We start from the raw sequence: 24,836 nt of genomic DNA, 5'->3' as shown, positions 1-24,836 counted from the left end.
GGGATTATTAGCTAATCAAGGTATTATTGTATTTTGACCCTTGGTCATTTGTGGTTATCTTATACGGGGAACGATTTATCAGGCCAGATTCACTCTTCCTTGAAAAATATCTCAGTCCAACCTTGCAAATTGCAGTTATAATCATTCAACAGATAACATTTTATTGGTTTTACCAACGATTTCAATGACCTATTAATTAGCTATAACTTCCTGTTCTATTTATTTAATATATTCATAAACTTCTGATAACCTAGCTCAACACTTGTTGCACAATGAGAAATTTAGAACCGACAAGTTCATAATTCTGTATGCTCTTCTCCATGCTTGCTTTAAATCCTTAGACTTATATCTTACCATGGATATATATTTCAAGTGAGTCTGCCTCATCAGGTGTTTCCATCCCATCAACATCAAGGTCATCCCCGGTATCCAAGGTATCATCATCTGTGTCCAGAGCATCCTCTGACAGAAGAGACCCCTCACTGTGTTCCAGTGACAAGTTCAGTGGCGGTGCTGAAAGCTTCCTCCTTTGGTTGGACCCAGCTGATGTATCTGCTGACGAGGAGGGGTCTGTACAAAGATTTGACAGATATTGAGCATCTCCACAAATAATGATCAAAAGATGTTAAAAACCCACAGATAGTTATATGATAGTTATATGAGCTTCTATGTCTAGCTGTTCCAAGTCTATGTGATAGAGTAAAAAGAGTACATTGGTTGTCATCCAACCACTGTCAACATAGCTATGATGCTTCTGAAAAATTTTACAGAACATTTTAGCAAAATTTCAATTAAAAAAAATCTACAAAGAACTAAGAAAATTATGTTCTAGGCTTCCAAAAATGCCACCTGGTCATGCATATTGAAAACTTAGCTTGAATGACTGCAGAAGAACATATTTTCCTGTGTGGGACCTTAGAGTTTTAGTAAATGATATCCATCACTGGAACTGAAGATTATGTGACAAGCCTGTTACCGCGGTGACCAAGAAGTGGATGTGGTTCAACACAGATACTTTAGTCCTGAATAATGCTGAGTAGTTTTTACTAACATGACTGTGTGGCATCATGTGGAGCTCTGCCACAGAGCCTCATATTTCCCAGATTATTCAACTAAAGGTCACCTTCCTTTTTGGTCACTAGCTGGTGACTTAAGTAGGAGGTTGTTCTTGCAAAGAATTTGGTGCTCTATGCATTGTGAGAAGTTGGACACTGTCCACAATGTTTATCCACATCGGTTTAAGGAAATAGCCTTTGCTTAAGGGAAGATGTCAAAAATCAAATAAATCAGAGAATCAGATTATTTTTCTTCAAATGTTCCTTTCCATCTGTTTGGGACAATCACGTTGGACTCTTGAGTGTGCAGATAAGTGTAGCAACAGGAGTTTGTGTGATAAATATTGACTATTAATTCTGCAGACATGTCCACTGCAAACTGAGATGCTAGACTAGCTCTTACATAGTTAGATTGTGCTATATGCTGGTGGATGCTCACACGTTTTAGTCTCTCTAAACTCTATGCTGGGGTTTTAGAGCAAAGGATATTCAATTCAAATTCCTGCAACATTTGACTTTCTTGGTAATATTTACATTAAAAATGTATGTAATCCTGAGGTGACTATTACTTTGCACTTTTGCATTTTCTAATGCAAAATTTCATCATGCAGAAAAAAGCTCTTTTTCAAAATTTTTTTATGCAAAAAAATGGTTCAAACTGATCACAAATCAAATAGATATTTAATGTGTTTTTCATTAATCTGCTCATCATCTACAATTAAAAAAATATGATTATGTGACTCATATTTGTCTAACTCCATAACATTAATTATGTTAGCTTTGTTATGGAGTTAACATAAATACCCCCCCCCCCCCCCAAAAAAAAAAACAAAAAACAAAAAAAACAACAACTACAAACATAAACAATTCATCCCTGTTAAGAGTTTCTTTTATGGCACAATGCTTGTTTACAGAGTAACATATAAACCAAAACACATGCAAACAAAAAAATGTCAGTTTTGTTTTCTGTTTATTTACCTTCTCTGTTTTCCTGCTCCTCTGCTGCTTCTTCATTGGGGTTTATCTTCTTCATCATCGCTGCGTCATCCTCTCCCTGCTGGGAGTTTCTTCTCAGAGGCACAAAAATACAATAATGAACCATAACATAAACTATCATTGCTATGGTCAGTGCTACCAGAGGCACAACCACACACAGCAAAGGGCCAAACAAGGCAAAGACAACCATCTATCTCCAAAGCAAATAACAGTTCCCATGACATTAAATGAAAGAGTTTAAAATCTTTTCATGCGACTCAAGATGAGAAGGATTGCTGACGTGACAAAGAACATGGAGAGAAACTGACCCACTGCTTTATTCGCAGGCTGCACATGTGGGCAGAGGACACAATGCTGTGCAGTGTTACCACCTCCCTCCAACTATAGCTGCTCTAATAGATTCTGATTAGCATACAGACATCTAACAATGAAGAAAAGCACTACAGACACACGACTACAGACATAAAGACACATGCACAGAGATTCTTTCCTACGACAAAAATGTTCAATGGTTACCTTTTTGTCATCACTGCTTCCTCTGGACCAGACTATCCACAATGGGTCACATGACTGTTTAATTATGCAAAGGCCATTGTGTCCGTATGCAAATACACACACATACACACTCAAGGAGTAATTAACAGGGGGAGTTCATGCATCTCTAGGAAGGGGCGGGTCATCGGGATTCCACAGTGGGACAGAATGAGCACAGTACTGCCACTGCTAATGGGAACACTACGACCAGTTCAAATGCTGATTCAGAAAACATGAATATTGAACTGTCTATTCAGAATAAAAATATGGATTTTTTTAGCAGAGGCATATTAGTATATTAGTATCGTATTTGTCTTTTTTAGGTTGTTTTGATTTTTCATAATTTTCACTTCAACAGAAAGCTTTGAGAGCTTTGGTAAGCTGCAAAGTCCTACACATATTTATGAATATAGGAATATACATATACATATATACATATATATATACATGTACGAGGAGGAAAATATTAAAATATTAAGCCTCTCAATGTCTCAAGATCAAGCAGGTTTGGTGCATAAAAGCTTAAATAGGGCTAAGGTTACAACTCCTCATAAAATCCTGACATAACACCTTTAAGATTAATTGGTTTGCCTACAGTGTGAACTGGGCATCCTCATCCCAAAGACCAGCCTCTGAAAGGAAGGGGAAAACTACTTTATATAAAAACTTCCCTAATATATATTAAAAGCCATTTTCAAATAGTTAAAGCTGATATGGCTGCAAATATCACTAAACTTAATGTGAGTCTGTGGGAAAACAAGCATACGTTTTAGAAATGGAGTGCGGAAATGATGTGAATCCAACCTTCCCTGAACCAGGAGAATATTGGAGGCTGTGTGGTTCATGATATGAGATTTATTTAAAGATAGATACTGGAAAGAACAAGATCCTCTTGTTCTTCCAGTTCAGAACATGTGATGCGGGTTGCCAAATCAAGACAGGAAATTCAAAATGATGAGTGAAAATGATTCACCTACCGTACATTAAGTTGTTGTTCAAATACTTTCTAAGGACCTCTTGTGTATTGCTTAGACTCTTTTGGAGCCTATTTTCTTGATAGTTTCAATGATGTCTCCTATGATTGGCTCATGAACCAGGAAGTAAATCTGGGCTGTGAAACTGAATCTCGTACTCGTACTCGTACTTGTCGTCTCCCGCTTCATCCGGAACCGGGTCGCTGGGGCAGCAGACTAAGCAGAGACTCCCAGACTTCCCTCTCCGCAGACACCTCCTCCAGCTCTGCTGGGGGAAGCCCTAGGCGCCCCCAGGCCAGCCGAGAGACGTAGTCTCTCCAGCGTGTCCTGGGTCGTCCCCTGGGCCTCCTCCCAGTGGGACGTGCCTGGAACACCTCCCGAGGGAGGCGTCCAGGGGGCATCCGAAGAAGATGTCCGAGCCACCTCAACTGACTCCTCTCGATGTGGAGGAGAACCGGCTCTACACTGAGCCTCTCCCGAATGACCGAGCTCCTCACCCTATCTCTAAGGGAGAGCCCAGCCACCCTGCGGAGGAAGCTCATTTCAGCCGCTTGTATCCGGGATCTCGTTCTTTCGGTCATGATCCAAATTTCATGACCATAGGTGAGAGTAGGAACGTAGACCGAACGGTAAACTGAGAGCTTTGCCTTTTCGCTCAGCTCTCTCTTCACCACGACAGACCGGTGCAGCGTCCGCATTATTGCAGCAGCCGCACCGATCCGTCTATCAATCTCCCGCTCCATTCTTCCCTCACTCGTGAACAGGACCCCAAGATACTTGAACTCCTCCACTTGAGGCAGGGACTCTCCTCCAACCTGAAGAAACTGAATCTGTGAAACTGAAATATTTCCAGACCATACCTCTAGATTTGAACTTGTTGAAGACATTACTGATGGAGAGGACCAGTTTTTTATAGGGAGTTTCAGCAAAGGTGACATAAACTGGTTAAGAAAATACCAAGAGTAAAAGTTATTTTTTCATCCGTATTTGTATTTGAAGAGGAATGCATAGATATAGGATCCAAACGAGTAGATCGGCTGATCATTATCACTTTATCAAAAGATGCAATATTGTAAAGCAGTATCACATCCTGCTCAGATGTGATATATACTATGCCCTTATGTCTCGATATGTACATTAAATAAGACTGTAGGCCTCTGGGTTAGACTTATTTAGACCCTTTTTTCTAATTTTCTCAATGTCTTTTGAAATATAAACTCTTTTAATTTTTGACCCTTTTCAACCTGCAACATAATCATATTGGATAAGTTAGAAAAGAGGAAATCATTCAGGAAATCTTAATCGTTTTACTGGTGCAACTCACCTTGACAGGAGAAAGTGAACATATCCCTCTGCAGAGTGTCCAGCAGCTTCGTGCTGAGAATACTGGAATTCAGACGTGCTCATAGGCTCTTCCACATATGTGTTATCAGTTAAGTACTGATAATTCAAATGGGCATGATCCAGGTGCTGGCTTTGCTTGGGTCTGAGGTATTCAGTCTGGGCACTGGTTGTGAACTCAGCGTATACGTCTGAGGCGCTCTGCTGACATTCAGGCTTGGCGTCCATGCAGGGTGGGTGAGCACACTGGTTTTCAGTTCTTTGGTCGATGTGGTGGTAGTTGTAGCCATACTTGCTTTGACCCTGAGTGGTGTTCAAACTTCCTGTCCATTCAGATGCAGCATTTTCATTGGTTGGCTGAGATAAGAGCTGGGACATTTCATCTTGGAGTTTTCTGTTACTGGAATACAAGGATCTGGGATCAGTGCAAACACATATGGAGCCAAGTGACACTCATTCAGCAGTACGTCACTTTATTTAGAGGTAACACATTTTTTATTCAAAAGACGATTTGGAAGCCCTTATTTAACTAATTGATTAGTAGTTGTGTTATCAGTTTTATATGTAAAATGCTTTGTATGAGTAAATGACCTGTTTTTTTTTTTGTAAGTGGCTACCCATTTGTTCTTCACAAATGCTGAAAATATACATGGAAAACCTGCCATAATTTTATTACTCTGTAGATGGCAGTGATGTACTGGGGGAAAAAAAAACAATCATTCACAGAGATGTCTTAGGGAGAGACGTAGGCATACAATTATCAGGAGTGGCTTAATTCTTGAGGTTCTGTTGAAGGGAGAGGAGCAAAACCTTCTGATGGATACAGTAGGGGTTAGTATGATCAGGGGTCGGTTTTTTGTTTTGCAAATAATGAAGTGAGCAAAATATTAATGCTGTAATGTTTAAATTAAAAAGTAAGGTTATCACTTGAATCTTTATCTTAAGCATTTATGGATAAAATGAGCTGTATCAGATTCGCATTTTTACAGAATGCTTTAAAGGGAAACTAGTTAAATTTATCACTGACCTCAGATACTCCTCCCTTGTGTCTTTAGATTTTCTCCTGTACAGAGATGAAATAGAAACCACCCATCTGTCTAAAATATGAAGATTTGGATCCTTAAGGAGAGGTTACACTCTTTTGAGGAGTGTTCATATATGGTTTGAGAGAGCGGTAAAGGAATTTATTTACATCAAAGGGGGGAAAGAAAACCATTCTAAACAGAGGAGGAGCCATTAGATCTCAGCTTTAAAAAAAAAGTTTATAATTAATCCTTATGTCAAGTCATTTCCCAGACAATTTCTCACCTATTATGCATGTGAGGAAAACATATTTCCAGAAACAGGGCTAAAAAATTTACTAACAGAAGTCTGCTGTTAAATACCTGGAACCTTTTCAAAGAAAAGAAAAACAGTTGCTTTTTGTTCTTTACTTAAAGGGACGAGTATGAAACTTCTTTCCTATTTAAAGTGTAAAATTTTAACTTCTCCTTTTTGTTGCCACATACGTAGTTGAATCTATATTTCCTCTAATGAAGCTATTTGCAGAGGAAATATGGACATAGTAAAATACTAGAGCGAAAGTTGCAGAGTACATGTATTGCATCATGTGATCAAAGAATTAGGTGAAAATTGTAAATCTTAATTAGAAGAAAATATAAGATGGAAATTGCATTACTTTTTTGCATTGGATTATATTAGAAGAATAATGCAACAGGTGAAAATATGAGTGTTTAAATCATATTTGGCAGTGAACAAATCATTTCCTCATTGTGCATCTCTTACATCACTAAGCCCACAATATTCTCTGAGCTTCAGAATCAAATGAATTTGCTTAATTTCACCTTAAGTATCCATGTCTTTTGATTGACCAAATTTATCAATGCATTACATAAATCCAATATTTACTGACAGTCACATGCTTATTTATGATCCTCTGCTGTTTTCTGTGTTGAAGAGAAACTACAGCTACTTTGGAGCCGTATTTATCAGAGATGGGTGGATTTTCCTTTCCATTACAGAATATAGACAAAAATTGATTTCTTGAATAATGTTGACATTTTAAGAAAATTTTTAAATATTAAGAAATAAATCAAAGTTTTTGGTTTGTGCATGAATCAAAGTAATGAGGTTAAAATAATAATATATTGAAGAGAATGTGGGTTGTTGAAACTACGGTCTTCTCTTTGAAGCAGTTTGTGTGCTTATATAACCGAGAAATAACATAGTTATCAAATCTTATTCTTAACTTCTCGGCTCCAAGGTTATTTACAGGATTCAAGGCTGTCAGGTTTTGAGCTTCTTCACATTTCATAATTCCATCATATCTAGTACTTCTGTCTTTAACCTAAATAGGGGGACCAACTTTTTTTTTTTTTTTTTGGCTAATGCAAAGTCAAACCACACGGACAAGGTATTCTCTGATGCACATTATATTACATATGCAAATACTCCCTTATAAAGCTGCATATATACACATATGCCAACACCTTGTTAGAAAGCAAGGGGAGTCATTTCCATAAGCAATGGAGGGGCTCCAGCTGTAATGAGGGATGTAATGCATATTAAATGAGGCGTAAAATGATTTGTAAAAAAAACAAAACAAAACATACACACACACACACACACACACACACACACACGTGCATATCAACCTCACAGCTAAACACACATCTGATGCACTCTGATACATATGCGCAGGTCTTTATCTCTTCACACCGATACAGAGATATAAACTTGTCCCACCACACCGCTGATGTAGCTCTCATTTTTTACTCATCCATCCAACACCTACACACACTCTCACACACACAAACACTTCCTTATATCGATATTCTAGGGAGAACTGTCCATCTGAATTAGGACAGGTTTCTCAGTGATGCTAATATTTTCTGACAGATTCAGGTTAGAAAACCAAACAAAACCCTCCGGAAAACTGAAAGAATGAGATGGATTAACCTATGTGAAACATGTGCATAAAGTTACAGAGGCATCATTCCTGATGTCTCAACATCACACCAATTTAAAACATCAGTAGCTCATTGCGTGTTTAGTGAGCTTACCTCAAAACATGTGAAAGAAGGTCTCCAGAAGCTTCCTGAACTGTAAGCTGATTCCCATCAGTCCTTACAGGCTGCGAGTCATAGTAGTCTTCTCTTTTAAATGGAAGCTCAGCGCTCTTTGGTTCAATATAATTTAAATGTGTTTGTTGAAACATTGGAGTTTCAATAAGTTCCTCAGTAAAACTCAAAAGATCAGGAGGTTTGAACTCTTGTTTTTCTCTACGTTCAGCTTGTTCTTTGTTGCTACTATTTGGAAGGCCAGAACACTCTGTATCATCATCTTCATGTTCCTCTTCCATTAAATCTCCAGAGAATGGTAAGCCAAGCTGTTTTTCAGTGGAAAAACACAATTCATTCAATGGGGAACAAATAGGAGAGCTGCTTTGAGAGACTGAACTGTTAGTGAGTGCAGGGGACTGAGCTTCAGATGTTGCTTGAGGTACGTCCCGACAGACTAACTGACCTCCCCAAAGTTTAAAGTCAGCCAAAGAAGCTGCGCTGGGTGGAGGTGCTGGTGGTGAATGCTCACCTTCATCTGAGTCCTCCATTGAGATCTGTGAATGGACATAAACTTCCTCTCTGGTCTTCAGGAAGTGATCTGATGGATATCTTAAGGAAGGAGACATGCTTCTGGCCACAGAGCCAGACATATTTTCAGGGCTCTCTTCTTTTGCTGTTTCAAAATTTGACTGTTGCAAAGCTTCATAACTGTTTTGTGACTGGTCAGAAATGCTGATTCCTGGTAGAAGGTGATTATCAGCAGTATTATCAAGGTTGGATTGGAAAGGTTTTGTTATTTCAGATGGTGCCGTTTTGGTTTCTGCTCCTCTGGTGTGTTGCTGGCAGGTTTGTTGACTAATATCCAGGTGTTCATCATATGCAGTTTTGGCACGAGATCCCAGTGCAGCAACAGCATACGAGAGCATACTGAATGTCTCCATGGGTTTATGTTTTCCTTTAGAAGGCTTGTTATCTTGTGTAATACTATCACTTGATTCACAGTTAGTTTCCTTTTTTGTGCCAGGCATGACAACGTACCCTATTTGTACCGTTGAATCAGAACTACACTCATTGTTAATCTTATGACCTGATTGAAGTTTGTTGGGGCTGCTTGGCGTCTCTCTCTCTTCTGTGGAGTGACAGCTTAAATATGTGCCTTGTGCTATTTTGTCTCCTACATTTGAATCATTTTCTTTTTGTTCCAGATCTTGGTTTTTAGCTCGAGACCTGTCCTCTACAGTGTTGCCCATTTTGCTGTCTAGGTCTATTGATGAGGATGAGTCATCATATCTGTTTGGTGAAGGATAGTCTCCCCCCATGTACATTAGGGATAGTGATTGGTGAGTTTTTACTTGAATTTCAGAATCTTCTCTCTGTATTTCTGACACTTCAAGAGAGGCTGTAGAGTTATCTACCAAAAGAAATGGAGAATAGTCGCTAGATTGATCAGTCCAATCAAAATCGTCTAAGTTGTCACTGCCTATCATTTTGGACTTATATTTAACTGGACTTTCTTTACTACCTGTTAGGTCAGCCAACTCTTTGTCAAAAACAAACACATGGTTTGCCATCTGGTCTCTGTCTGGATCTGCTTGTGTTTCTCCCAGAGGTTCAGCTGTCTGATGTTGCTTCTGAACATGTCTGGGTACAGCTATAAAAGGGCTAGATTGCTCCTCTAGCTGTATAAGATCAACTACAGGGCTAGCACTGTCACCAGGTGTGGATGCAAGGCTAAATCCCCCGTCTCCAACGTTGTCATATTCAGAGGTGGATGTGACCATACCCTGAACAGGTAATCCCCACAAGTCAGTGCTTCCATGTGGTGAAGGCTCAAAATCTGAATATATAGAAACTAAGTTCTCATTTCCAGTCTCGGAAGACTCATTCTGAAAACCCTGCATAGGATTACCATCTATTTCTTCCCCCTGTGATTCTCTGTCAGCTGTTTCTATCACTATTTTCACATTGTGCTCAACACCCCTCCAGTGATCTTGTGGTGTAGGGTCACACTTTTCTTCTGTCTCAGCAGAATCATTTGACACCAAGGATCTACCACACCTCAGATCTTTTTCATGTTCAGGTCCTTCTGGGGTTGTTGTTGCAGAAGAGCTTTCTTCCTGAATGGTGGTGTTCCACATTGCCATACCACCATCAGAGTATCCAAGTGGACTTTCTAGTGATGTGTCTTTCTCCATAATAGTGTTTCGCCCACAGAAGGAAGCTAAGCTTTCAGACAGATTGTCAGGGGTAGTCACAGGCGAAATACTGTCGTCCCTGATTGTCATATTCCACATATCTAGAGACTCAGGGTAGGAGGTGGTGATTCTGCTATCTGATTTCAGAAATCCCTTTTGAGCTGAGTAAGTCCAAAAGTCTAAGTGTTCAGTATGTTGGTCTCGTCTTTTAACTTCATCTTCTTTGGGTGTCAAAGTGTTTGGGATGGGTTTCTTTCCCAATGCAGAGTGTGTTGTTTGTTTTTCTACAGTAATGCCAGCTTTGGATTTCAAAGACACTCTATCTTCTGGTGGTGTTAAGTGGAGATCAGCCAAAGTTGCAGGTTCCCACTGATCCTTGAATACATAGTCTGGATTCCAGGTTTCACTTGTTTCAGTCGGCTCAGTACTTAAACTAAGCTGAGGTTCAAGTGTTTTTACTCTCTGATGGGCAGCGTCCAGCTTTGATATCTGGTCTCCACTATCTCTTTCACTCATGTAACCTGCTAGGTCTTTAACTTCACTTACAACAGTCTGGGGACTGCCTGAGTTTCGGAGCTTATTCAATGCACTAATATCAGTGGAGGAAACTGTTCCTTGAGTCTCACTGCTGAGGTCATCCCAGGTTTCTGATAAGGTAGATGACACACTGTCTTTGTGCTGTAGGCCGTTGATCCTCTCAACTACATCTTCTGGGAAAAACCCGACACCACAACTGCTGGGAGGACGGCTACCAACCAGACTGTTCACAGGGGTTGGAGGAATCATTGTGTCCATCATGTCATTTGCATACATCTGACCATGATGATCAATAGAAGAATTTCTACTTTCAAGGCCGCCAATGGAGTTTGGAGCAGAGAAATCAAGCAGGCTCATCTCATCAAGTTCTGATAAGCTTGAGCTTCCAGCTCTTCTTTCACCTTCATATATTCCCTCTAAAGCATCCACTAATTCTCCTTCTGCCGGAAGTCGCTGGTCCCTGCTATGAAGTGGGTCAAAACTGAAATTATCTGTCTTGCTTTTGCCAGAGCGGTGCTTCCTCCTCTCAGGTGGGACAGGGGGGGAGAGAGATGAAAAGCCCAGAGGAGAGGAGTTCCTTAGAAAGAGCACCCCTGGGCCTCCAGGTGGACCTTCACCACCTGGACTGTCATCACTAAGGAACACAGAACTCTCCTTGGAGGACCGGCTGCTGCGGATGGTGGTCATACCGCTGTCAGGACTCAACTGCTCCCCACCAGCACAAACTCCAACAGTTCCTGTCTCGTCTTTAACCTCTGCAGTAGTCCTGTTGTAAAAAATAAAGTTAAGTAGGGAGTGTATTCAGTTAATCATAAGAAAATCAATCTGATCAGATTCAATTGTGCTATTTTTACTGCACTGGATCTCAGCTGTATCTTCTAACATGTAACAATGTTAACATTCCAATCCTGAGTCCTCAAATGGACATTTCTCAGGACTCTGTCTACATATTCACTTTCTAAAGCTCACTTTAGTAACAGTCCTTATGAGACAGTCTCAAGGAATTCCAACTGGATAATTCTGTCTACAGTATTTCAAATATTTATTTTGCTGAAACTGATTGGTTGATGGCATGATTGGTTTTTCTGAAATTTTGTGTTACAAGCTTCAACATTAAAGCAAAAATATGAAGGTTTGGAGCATAAGCTATATGGTGTTTCTGTTGGGATCTGGAGATCTGCCACCTGTCTCCAGCAGAGAGCGCTATGGGTCTCCTGAGCTGGAGCCTCTTGCACACCATCATGACAGTTTCAAAAATGTATACATCTTGATGAAAAGAAAATGAACTCTAAAGCGTGATGCTTTCCCCGCCAAATATTCCTTTTGAAAAAAAATGGCCCAAACATTTTGTTTTGTATCAGATTAACAATGTCAGATGAAACATAAGCCTGGCCTTGAGGTTTTTTTATTGCTTAAGACTCATACCCCAAAAGTATGGGGATAATACAGAGAATTTTAATCATACTAGAATAACAACCAAAGCTAGAAAAATAACTTATAGTTTTTTCCTTATTGAGAAAATTTAGCTGATTTTATTCCTTTGGAATCTCTAATGCAAGTGAGGACATGGCAGAAAAATCTTGAGTGGATATTACCATTAATCAGATTATATGTAATTGATTTTAATTGTGTGCAAAAAAACCGAGAAACACTGTAACTGAGGGGAAAAAATAATTCAATAATTTATTAGTCTTAGGAGCTGTATAACCTGGTTATTACTTATTATTTCTTATTTGTGTACAGCTTTCTGAAAAGAGACTTATTTTCCTGCTCACCTGAACAGCTTATATGCCGCATTAAGGCTAAAAAACAATAGAAATAATAATAAATAAATAAAAAGACCTATTATAAAAATGTATAATTGCCTTCTTTTTCCTAATAATAAAAACCTTGCATTTTTACTGGGGGGTATACTGGTTTGAAATTAAATGCACTTTATACCTTGCCTCTGCTGCGACATCTCCATTGCCTCCATCAGCCCTCTCCGTGTCAGATCCGTCCATGTCGTTGATGCCGGATGATCCCTGGGAAAACTCCACGCTGCCCGCTACTCCTTCTGTAGAGGAGGTCCTGCTGCTGGGGTGGCAGCCCAGCACTGAGCTATGCTGGTTAACAAAGTCCTTTAGGATGCCTCGGATGTCTTCCAGCAGCAGAGGAAGTGTGCTAGAAGATGCGGATGTGCTTACTGGAATGTGGTAGACCTGAAGATCCTCCTTTTCTTCTAGTTCACCAGAAAAAGACCAGCTGCAGGAAACTTCCAACTCAGCACAGACCTGTAGCCACAAAATGTTAGCATTCTGATAGTAATTCTTATTTCATTTGTTTTTCTTTTTTGTTAAACTGCAATAAAGCAGAAGTCATGGGAGAAAATAAACAGTGTGACATGTTTAACATTAAAGGTATAGTGAAGGATTTTGGCAAAAGTTTGAAAAGACCTACCCTCTTCTCTTTAAAAAATAAAAGCACATGTACGTAAAAGCACATAAAATTACCTGCCAGAAGATTTGGTAAGTAAAAATGGGGACGAGCATGTAGGACTTACATAAAAATATCGCCCGGAATGATTGAAAATTGGGAGGACCACTTATTTTGATAATCCACCTGGAAAAAGAAAATCCTCCACTATACCTTTAACCTTCTAATATTACAGCATATAGAGTAATTTTTGCAAATGTTTTCTTTAGAAAATAAGAAGCTAGTGGAAAAAGATTTTATTATAAGAAAACCTGAAACAAAAGTCCTGTTTTGCAAAGATAATAGAAATAGAAATTACCTGGTTTAAGATATCTGTGTTGCTTGAGTAGACAGCCACCTGCTGGTGGGGATGATGAACTGTATCATTGATGGACAAGACCACTACAAGACCATCATAGTCATTCTGGTGACACAACAATTTCAGGTCATCTCTGTATTCATGCCAGTCCTGGATGTTAGAGAGGGGAAAAAATGACTCCATTAAAAATGTATCTTTTTTTTTTTATTTCCAAGCATTTTACTTACATCTGTTCCTAACATTGTTAGACTTTGTAACTTTTATTGCACATACGATTCAGTTTTATTTAGTAAAAGTATTTTCAAGTGTGTCTTCATCTGTAGTAATGAGAGACGAAGCTGTCAAAGTGCACAGAGGGGTAGAAAGACACTTTGTGATTTATTGTCTGGAAATTAACTGTTTGCTCTTAAAACAGCTACCATGCACAGATTATGGTAATTCACTGACATTCTCTCTGATTGATGTATAGAAAGTTGCATTAATTAATTGTTTTGTTTGTCAAGGGAACATGTTTTTTCTCACTCCCTCTGAAATGATTAACAACAGTGATACTGCAATCATAATTTGCCACGCAGGGATATCCATAAAGTGTACAAAGTGATACTTTTGAAAACATATTTGCTTGATTTATCTACATTTGCTGTATAACTGTTTGCTTAGGGAAGTTTTGGAAATTGTTGTTGTGTTTATTTAAGTTGAACTTTTACATAAAGAGAGATATTTATAGTAAACTAATGCAGCTGTTGAGACGTTCATGTCAGTTTCCTGACATTTCCAAAGAGTCAGAGGATATTAGAACGTGTTTGTATCATGTTATTAGAAAATGTGTGTGGTCCTTCTCATTACTTTAGACCGAGTGTGTGTCTGTGTGCATGTTTGTATGCGTCCACTGAGGGTGATTGATGAGTGCTTAAGGCACTGTGTCTGCCCAGGCTGTGTCAATATTAACCTGCGAGGATGAGGGGGCTGCAGTCCTCCTCCCGCTGCTCACGCCTCCATCCCTCCCTTCTCCTTTCCACAATATGGCTACTGTCAGATTTAGGAACATCAATCCTTGCACACACAAACACACACAACTGTCACTTCACTGACACCGCCATCCCTCAACGCCGATATCCTGATGAGTGCAATGAAGCCTCCAGAGATTCAACAAAATACACATATTCACTCACATGGGTATACAACGCACAAGTAAGGACACACTCAACTTCCACAACCTGCAGCTACACAGATTAATCCACCTGCAGTTATCTACTGTAACTCGACTTTATGAGCAAACATGTGCCCATAAAATCTCTATTACAGCCACAAAGGCGCCACCGTTTACAGCCCATTCTGCCCAAAATACTGAGATGATGCCTGTATCGCAAAGCTACAACCCAACTGCGCGCATAGGCACACAAAACTACACAAAGGAGAAGGAGAACAGAGTCAGAAAACGAGCAGAGTGCGAAGCTCTGTGATAACACGCAGGGCGACAGTCTGTCTGCCATTTGGTTTTTAACTGAGTAAATTACTACTCATATTGCTGCCCCTCCTCCTCCTCCCTCTGCCACCCCCAGACACACAGATTGCCTTTTCTTATAAATTATCAACATGTTAGATTTAAAATCCACTTGCTAACCGTCTCTAGGAATATTTAGATGCACGCACAGCAACCAGCATTTCTTATGCCAAGTTTTACTGAGATATTGCAGTTCTTCTGCTTAACACCCAAAGTTTTTTTCCCCAATTGTTTAACTGTTGCTCAAATTGTACACAATACTTTCAAAAGTTTTTTTTTTTTTACATGTTCATGTTCAAAGTTAGGTTTAAATGCGTCAGTTATATTAATGGCCACAAGTGTATAAAATCCAGAAATTATGAACAAAAGAATGAGCCAAGATGAAAAGCTCTTTGAACTTAAGCTTGGTATTAATAATGCTAAATATTTTAACTTTAATTCGACACTGTAACTTTTAAATGTCATATCTATTCTGTTGCCTAACAACAACTTTTATCTTACATAGCTCTAATCTTCCGACTGCCATAAAGTGGTGCTCTGGTTCACATGACCCATTCAGTGATGGATCTGACCAGCTCACGGCAGATCAGTTTTTGAGAAGGACAGACCGCAGGAAGCATCAATATGAGCCAAGAGCCATAACAAGAAAAGCAATAAAGCAGTGGGCCACGATCAAAAGTTCATGTTGAAGTCAACAACTTTCAACACACTCAACAGCTATAACCCCTTTTAATCTACATATCTTTAGATTATCTCAGGAACAGTGTGTGGGGTGACACAGATCCGCTATTTATGACTCTAAAAGTTTAATGCAAACCTCAAATAAAGTGGTGCAAAATCTACCGCTACTGTACTGGAGCGATGGAGATCTCTAGGGTGTTAAATCATTCCCCTATGTATGGAAACTTGATGGACAGATTTTGCCATGGAGATATTTTCAGCCATTAGCAGCTCTACTGCAGTGTACAAAGACATATTGGACAATTTCATGCTATTATTCTTAATCAATGATTTGTCTCCTTCCAGTTTCCTTCCTGTTGGTCCTTTATAGAGTGAGCAAATACTTTATATCTTCATACTGGTGTTCAAATTTCAACAAAAACTTTTTATTTTTTCCATTTGATCAGATCTTCTGAGTAAAGAACATTCTACCTGCCTACCTGTTTCTCTGTCACACTTTGCCTATTCACATCCTCCTATCACAGTTTGCGGCTTCATCTTTTCTCCCACATGGGCCTCGACAACATAACGGCATACATGCACACACTCCCACACACACTTCCTCCCTCTCTCATTGGTTGCCTCCACTCCACAGGTGGCAAGTCTTTAGCGGCTGCGTGCAGCTCTCCCAACCTGCCGTCATTATGCACAATAGCCTTAGGTACAAAACTCAGGCCTCATAACTCACACCCTGCGTGCGTAAATTCCCGTGCAAACACAGTCAAAGCAAAAACACATTTCCTGCTGTCGCCAACATCTCTGGCAAAGAATTAATCAAGCGTTCATCCATTTAGGCTCTTTGCATACCCTTTCTGTCAGAACACAGAATGCTAAGAGACTTGCGAGTTCTTCTCAGGCGATCGTTTCGCCACCCTGATGAATCCATCAAGCGAGGTTTGATTTATACATCTGTCTGTGATCACAGCGGTACAGCTACAGTAAATGGGGTGGCAAGGAGCGAGCTGACACCACCCTGCTCAAACACTCGCACACATGCAAATGTGCACACACATGTGCGCCATATACCATTACACACACACTCCCATACTAACAGTCATCACCTCCTGTTCACACTCAGGCTCGCACAAGAATATTACTGCTTATGAAGTTTTCGGAAAGGAAGACAGAAGAGGGGAGGGTGGCATTAAAGTTTGCAGGCAGGAACCCAAATGTTTCTCCGTCTATCTCATATGGGCCCTCTCCACATGCTTCATTCGCTCAGCTTTAAGTGTAGAGATCTGGGGGCCAAGATCTAAGCACTGATTCTATAAATGTTTTGTTTTGTTATTTGTTTGCCCTCAAAACCCATGGAAACCACAGGGGGAGAACAAAAATGGGAGAAAAGAAGAAGTCAAAAGATCTTGTTTTCTTCCTTTAAAATGAGAATATAGAAAAAAAAAACATCAGCACAAGAAGCAGAGGATGCAGAGAAATGACTTGTGCTGTTTAGTGGTTCTCCAAATTTGTTTAAATAAATGGTTTGTCTTTCTCTAATGTGTTATTTTATCAGTAAAATGCTAATCTTAGAAGGGAGCCAGGAAATTTCTGAGAAAACTGGTACTTGGTCCATAGCTGTTGGCTCAGAGGTTAGTTTCAGCATCAGGTAAGGCGGCTAAAACAAGGTACAACTTTTAGTAACAGAAAAAACAAGCCTGTGTCTCTAGCACATTAATTACTGTATGGTGAGAATAAAGTGCTCCTGTGTGTCCAAAACAAGATCAGGGTTCTTTATGTACAGTTAAAGCATTATCTTAGGCCTTGCATATAAAAAAACATCAAGTCATAGACATTAGTTTAAAACCAACTGGGTACATATGATTCTGAGGAACAAAAACATGCAGATAATCGTTTCCAAGTGGCCTGATAATAATATTTTTTTCAATCTTTAAGTCTTATTTTAAAAGTCAATCCTATCTGTTCTTTTAGCTTTGGTTTTGCGGCATTAACTTTGTTAAGCCAACTTCTTATGCTTAAATAATACTGTATTTCACTGTTACTGTGGAAAAGTTTTATTGTGAAAATTCCGGTGAGTTTTGCTATTAACAGCTGTTAATAGCAAATAGTAAACAACAACGGTCAATTTTCAAAAACTGGTGCAGATCCTGCCATAGTTTTGAGTCGCATGCTTTAATGATCTGCTGTGGCACAAAAGAAGCCTCTAATATTGTACAGTTTGTTTCTTCCTGATTTTGGAAATCGGTCATTGCTGTGCAATTGAAACTATTTACTGTGCTTAAATCACACAATATTCTACTATCCAATGATAGATATTATTATATATAAATGCCAGAATCAGACTAATAGCATAGCTGCAATACAAAAGTGATTCTTCTATTCGAAATTATCAGTGGGTTTTTCTGTTCAAAGAAACTTGCAGTTGCACTCTCTGCCTCCTTGCTTTGATATGGCAGACCACAGTGAAGTGCTTCAGTGGATTTCTTTCAACAGAAGCAAATGGCAATTGAATTAACTAGTTAAGAATATGAAATATTTATTTCAAATAAAAATGTTTGAATCACTCCCTGGTGTATAATGTCAATTGAAAATGTCTGTGTTGTAATTTCCTAAATTACAACACTGCAGCACAAGAAACAAGAAGAAATTAAAGGAATATTTGGTCGAGAGCTAGATAAATGGAAAGACGAAGGTGGGGGAGACACCCTGGCTTCTTGGTCTTCAATCTTAGTCCCTAGGAGGCCCACCCTGCACCTGCTGTCTCCCAGTGCTTCTCATCAGAAAGGCATTTACCGAGTGCAGTGGCTGCGGGCCCCTTCATTAGCAAGCATAATTATTTGTGCAAGTGGTGTAGGGCAAAACCGGCCCTGCATAAACAAACAGAAGGGCCGGAGGACTATGAACAAACAACACATTAGAGACAATCAATGTTGCCAAAATAAAACCAAAAACTAAGCTGATAGGGGAATGGACACCCATAACTAGATCATCAGTCCTGTTAGAGTTTTCACTACTTCTGTTAAAGCTTCAAAATGCTGTTTGGGGGAGACCCAGAAGAAATAAATCCCTCAGAGATCTCAGAGTTTTCTCTCTGCATATGATGTGATTCAGTTATCCCCAGAAAACAAAGAGATGATATGAGGGATGAAACTGTTAGGATGACAGATTCTCTTCAGACCCCCATGTAAGACTGATGCTCCTCTCAGACAGAGTTATGGATGCCAATCATCACCAAAACTTTTGCCAAACGTTGGTGAGGTGGAGGCATTAGAGGATGCAGCCCATATAGACAGACCTTAGCTGTCAATGGAGGCCATCCTTGGTATGAATCCGGCCCCATAAATCACCTTTTCAGGCGGCCTGAAGCCATAAAAAGCTGGGTTTTATTAGTTAAAGTACTTTACTGGCATCTATAGGTAAGTTATGGGTATGACGGTAAACAGCAATGTGCACTTGATGTTCCACAATAAAAGTCATCTCTTTTTTTCTTTCCTGTGAAGACTTTTTTGCCAGTTTTTGCAAAGGTTACAGAAAGAAAATAGAAAGTAAAAAATAAGCATTAAAAAATTATATATTTTTAAATTGTAGAATTTAAATTTTGGTATGAAAAACATCAATAAAAGAAGAAAACTGAAAGCAAGGTAACATTTTGGAGCCAGATCCCTATTAAATAAAAACATGAAACACAGAGCCAAAGTGAAATCAGAAGAAAGCAGAATTTGAATTATTCTTACATCTTTTTAGGTTCAAATAATACATTTTGATACATTTTTTTTGGATTCCAAATGGTGGACTGACACAAAGCATAATGTAATATTGAAGGAAAAGATTAAACAGACAGGATTTTAATATATATAAAAAAAAGCCCCCCTTATTCTGATACCCTAAAGACAATCTGGTGAAATTAAAAGGAAGGAGGTTTGTTCGAGAACATTAGTGAATAAACAGCATCATGAAGAACAATGAACACAAGAGAATGGTAAGAGACAAAGTTACTGAACAGGATAAAGCCAAATTAGGTTATAAAGTAATATAATAAACTCCTGATCAACCCACCATCTGAAAACAGAGGGAGCTTAGCACTTCTACATGCTTACAAGACATTGATATCCACTAAAACTAACAAGTTGGCAAAAAGGGCATTTTAGAGATTACAGATGAAACCAAAATTTAACTTTTTGATAAACATGCCAAATGATATCTATATTAAAGCTTGTGGTTGCAACATATGATAATGTAAAAAAGTTTAAGGGAAATAGAAACTTTTAAAGAGAATGATTATGCTGCAGATGCTTAAACTTGCAGCTAGCAGAAAAATAGTGGACTAAGAAACTAACATGTAGACAAATAGACACACAATGGTCAGACTCACACAGAACTAAAGATGACTGAATCTGTTTACCACAAGGCAGAAACCAACATAATTAAATCCATTACTATATCTTATACAAACAGTTGGTAAGTGTGTATAAGTGTAAATCAAACTAAAAAGAGAAACTTTATATGAGAATGGGTTTAAAAAAAAGAAAGAAAACAAAGAACTGTGGGAACATATTGCCTTTCTTGGATGTCCATGTTAATGTAAGGAAAAACACATTATTCTCGTGTTTGGGAATCTGTGTGTGTCTGAGGGCTCCTGTCCTTCCCACAGTTCATCAACCCCACAGCATGACGACTCTTCATCCAACTGCAGCCTCATCTGCCAGCGCTAATTTTTTGGGCTGTGAAAAGCTTCGACACACATCCTCTGACACGACTGTGGGAAGATTGTGTTTTTGTTGCAATCTGCATTCATTAATTCGAACTCTGCCTATCTGAGCATAAAAAAACCTTTTAGAGCAACAAAAAAAGACATGTTAAGCTTGGTGTGCACAAACTTGTGCCTCTAACTTTCATCTCTTTTACACCCAACTGATTCAACGTCTATTGTCTATTGTATTAATTCTTTTTAGTAAAAAAAGGTCAGCAAATCACTGCGGCCACAAATGTAACAGCTCAATCTGGACAATAAAACACTAGTGTAAACCAATGTTTTGGTTGTGACGATAATGACTAAATATTGAACAATACAGACTGTGTACTTTTGCGATGACATTATTACTAAGAGGTCTGTGCATTGTCCAATAACAGCAGGGTATACAATCACTATTGCTATTATATTGAGTATTTTCTTGGTATAAATGTTTATTAAGAATTGAGACATGCCATTTCATTCAATCATTCTAATAGATTTAATGCAGAACCAGCGCATAGAACCAGCATGGAGTTGATGCCAGCATCAAGAGGCAGCGAAAAACATGTCCAACTATCATCTGCATTTACAGATGAAGCATAGAAACTCCTGCAGTAAATGTAGCTAAGTGATGATGCTGTAGCTCCCGGTGGCATTAATAATCTAAATCTATACTAAAAAACTATCCAGAAATACCTACAAAGTAGTTGGTATTAACAAAAGATAAATAAAATTATAACTTTGAGCAGACCAAACAAAATACTGTGTAAGATGTTTCTCAATGTTCCATTCTTAAGTCGCTTTATTTAATTAAAAATCTGTGGTCTAATTTTGTACAGTGTTTCTTAACACAATGTTTTCCTGATAACGCAAACACACTCCTCTACATTTTGCCTGTGTTTGGCTGCAAATCCCTTGAAGAAAGCAAATGACTGACAGCATCATTATTATGTGGAACAATGGGATCTTCCTCAAGTTCTGTGTTAAAAAAAAGGGGGGGGGGGTTCTGAAACAGATTGAAACTCTCGATTGTACATAAAAAAATACATATATTAAAAAAAAAAAATACATGTCATTATGGCCTTTTTCTAGTCAAGACAGAGTCAGAATTTCATATACAAGATGATATGAAAAACAAACTTCTATTAGGGCTAGTGATTTATTAAGATTTAGTTGGAAAAAAGAAGAAAAAGTCTATTTTTTTACTGATCCCCTCCTTGAGCTTTTCGCGATTGCCTGCAAACTTTTACTGTCAATAAAGATAGTTATTCAAGGATGCCGAAAAACGCGAATCGAATTCAAAAAAGACAAGATAAAACTCTGTGGTACCCAAAACAGACAACCCTTTCTTCCTAATTAAGCCTTTAAATTCTGTCACTGAGCACCAAAAACAGGGAGGCCTGGTAGAGTTCAACTCTCCCTATGAACAAACCTGACAGTGTGCCAGGGAAGGACCGTTGCTGACTCTTTGGGTCAACCAGGATAGCATCATGGTTAAAAAACAAAACCAAAACATTCAACTCTTTTAGCGCCCCACCCCACCCCCCCAGCTCACACATATTACTTCTAAAAGTAATACTGAAGCTCTTTTCATTTGCACTGCCATTACTGAGCAGCAGCGAGGCTGACTAATGTATGTTTGTACAGTAAGCAAAAATACATTAGTCAGTGTATATGAAATGTCCATATTGTTATCCCACACCACAATCCTTCCCTTTGCTAACTAGGCAATCACTGCCATCAAAACCTCCAACTCAGTCCCCTGTAAGTGCTGTCAAAAAACACACAGACACTGAAGTCTCTCTGACAAACACACAGCACATAAACCATTAAAGACTAATTGAATCTAATTTATTTAGTTTTCTGGAAAGAATCATTTAAGGCAGAACTTCCCTAAGCCCCCTCAATAAATGACTCTCATACCGTTTTACTCTCTTTTCAAACACAATTAAAAAATAATATATAAATATATACACATTGCAAATGACATGCATATGAGGAGTTCATTTTGGAGCCCGATCTCAGGTCATTAGTAACCCACCATGACGCTGTGGAGTTGGGGTCCGCTGGCGACATGCAGGCCCCTGGCCATTTATTCTATATTAAGTCTTTAATGGGCCCCCTCTCTCTCTCCCTCTTTTGGTTCTTCTCTATCTCTCCCTCCTGACACGCAGCATGTAGGCACAGCGCTGGTAAAATATGCACAGAAAGTCCGGTGCGCACACACAAGCAAAGCCATTCAAATGAATGGTTATTTATTCGCTAAACGAGGATCTGGGTGTTTAATGTTCCTTGGACGTTAGGTAGTTTTCTGGGGGAGGAAGAGCCATACCCCTACGGCTACAGACATCATTTATTTTACACATAGCCTAATACCGCACACTAGGCAGCCGCTGAGAAAAATGGGCTTTGAGAAGGAAAATATAAAAGAAATAATGAATGATTTTTTTTTTTTGGAGGGTGGGGTGAACACATTAGAGGTTGTTGCAGGGAGAGAAGCACTGGGTAGACTTAAAAGCTTAAACCCTACTTTGTTTTGTGTTTGTGCGTCTGCGCTCACAACAGCAACCTCCAAGAAGCACGGCAAAGCCGACAGTGAAAAAAAGATGGCAACACTAACGTTACACAAATGTGTGCGAATACGAAAGCCCGCTTCGGTGTTCTTGTTGGATTTTTGAATATCAGCAGGGAGGATGGTGATACATCACTGTGGGTGAGGCTTTCAGGCCTCCATCTACATCTCATCAAAAAGCGGAGGAATTAAACTTCAGAGGGGCTCCGCCGTTATACAAAAAACACCTCCAAAGAGTGACACAAAGCAGGTGAAACGAAACCAAAACATTTAGATCGCCCAAAAGTAACTTCTTGATGCATGAATGAAAAATAAATTATCATTTGTTATCAGTGTTCTTTTCATTTTTTTTGCACCCATCTATCATTTAGAAGACAGCAGATCGTTAGAAGCCTCTATGAAAAAGTGGATGGTATAAAATCTGAGTTTAATCAGCATCATTCGTCCAGAAGGAGTTATAAACTCTAATAACTCTAGAAATAATCAAAATACAAAGAAAAAAGTGTATTTTGGGGGGTTTTAAGAACTTATATGTTAGAGTTCAGCAATTTAACAGAATCACTTACTAATCATAAATAAAATCATCCAACTGAAATACCGCAAAGCAGCTTGAGTTTGACCTTTAACCCACAAGAGGTGCTTTTCTTCAGGTAACTTCAAAACAAAAAACCTCAACAGACATATCTTTGACTACAATCTGAAGAACTGGTGCGCTAGAATCTCTGAATATGAAGGTTTTTATGATTTCAATATGCCGCATTAAGTTTTATCCAAATGTCTGGCAAAGTTTCTTAAAGTTTTGCTTAAATGATAAAAAAAACCTATTTAGCCATTTTTGAAACCAAGAAAGCTTTAAAATATGTTTTTATTAGTTGTAACTTTTAATCTTAAATGTCAAGCCTCCTGAATCAAGAGATATTATTTTGTATAGAGTAATGGACCATAAACATTAATGGTCTCTCTCTTCCCTTACAAAAGTGATGGTTTCTAAATTAAAAAATAAGAATCCATCGTTATGTCCAATATAAGAGAGTTCTCCACTAAGATGCTTCTGATTGGTTGAGCTACTGACTGCTGTGTTAAATTCAGTTGTATTACGGTAATTCATTTTTTGTCTGAATTTGCTACATTTATCTAACTTTCTGAAGTTCCTCTTAGTTTTCCAGTTCCTGCTGAATTAGTTTTTTATTTTTCCTCTGGATCCCTCCTGACTTTCTTTAGGAGTCTTTTTTTTGTTGGATTCATCCTGAATCATCATCCAGAGTAACAAATCTCCGGACTTCTAGTGGAAGAATAGAACACCTCGCCTGTTTCCAAATCATTTATGCACTATAAATACAAAGTTAACAATTGCATAACTCCTGGTCTCTTCTTAACTTAGAAATGTTAATCATGTTTTAAAAATACAATGTACAATATTCTGAATGTAATTGTATAATGTAATGTATATTTTAATATTGGAAACCTGCTCAGGGGCTGCAGATGGATTTTAGCAATAGCTAAATCTGTAAACTCGTCTCTTCTTTGAAGAAATAATGTACTTTGAACTTTTCCCCTGCCAAATAAACTAATAAACTAAACAAATGTGGGGAAACCAGAACCATAGTTAGAGGAGAATTTAATTTTCAACCTTGCAGAGAAAAGAGGCGGTCAGGAAAACCACTTAACCAGAAGGTTGATTGATCATAAAATTGCACAGGATAAATTCTAGCAGGTGCACCTAAGCCCTACATCCCCAAAAGGTGTACCTACAAGGTATTTTTGCTGACACACACAAAAAGCTAATTTCCTTGATGAAACACACCTGAGCCCACAAGTATGAGGACAATACTGCCCTCCACACTCACAAATGTAACCATGCATAGTCTATATAAAGCAATGCATGA

The 24,836-nt window shown here is 38.7% G+C and overlaps 1 protein-coding gene across 2 annotated transcripts in view; it reads right to left on the bottom strand.

Moving 5' to 3' along the window:
• The window catches only part of prune2 (prune homolog 2 (Drosophila)), a 49,363-nt gene that overhangs the window by 8,939 nt on the left and 15,588 nt on the right, over positions 1–24,836 (bottom strand). For both annotated transcript variants that reach the window (XM_015378795.1, XM_015378797.1), the window contains 6 exons: positions 13,468–13,617; positions 12,636–12,967; positions 7,963–11,460; positions 4,884–5,300; positions 2,034–2,122; positions 355–570 (listed from right to left, as the gene is read on the bottom strand). In XM_015378795.1, the coding sequence (XP_015234281.1) occupies positions 355–570; positions 2,034–2,122; positions 4,884–5,300; positions 7,963–11,460; positions 12,636–12,967; positions 13,468–13,617 (4,702 nt within the window). The remainder of the gene's footprint in view (positions 1–354; positions 571–2,033; positions 2,123–4,883; positions 5,301–7,962; positions 11,461–12,635; positions 12,968–13,467; positions 13,618–24,836) is intronic.

This window comes from Cyprinodon variegatus, unplaced genomic scaffold, assembly GCF_000732505.1.
Source record: "Cyprinodon variegatus isolate N-32 unplaced genomic scaffold, C_variegatus-1.0 Scaffold178, whole genome shotgun sequence".
Taxonomy (NCBI): Eukaryota; Metazoa; Chordata; class Actinopteri; order Cyprinodontiformes; family Cyprinodontidae; genus Cyprinodon; species Cyprinodon variegatus.
The sequence above is the reverse complement of the archived record's forward strand: the minus strand, read 5'-3'. Positions and strand labels throughout refer to the sequence as shown.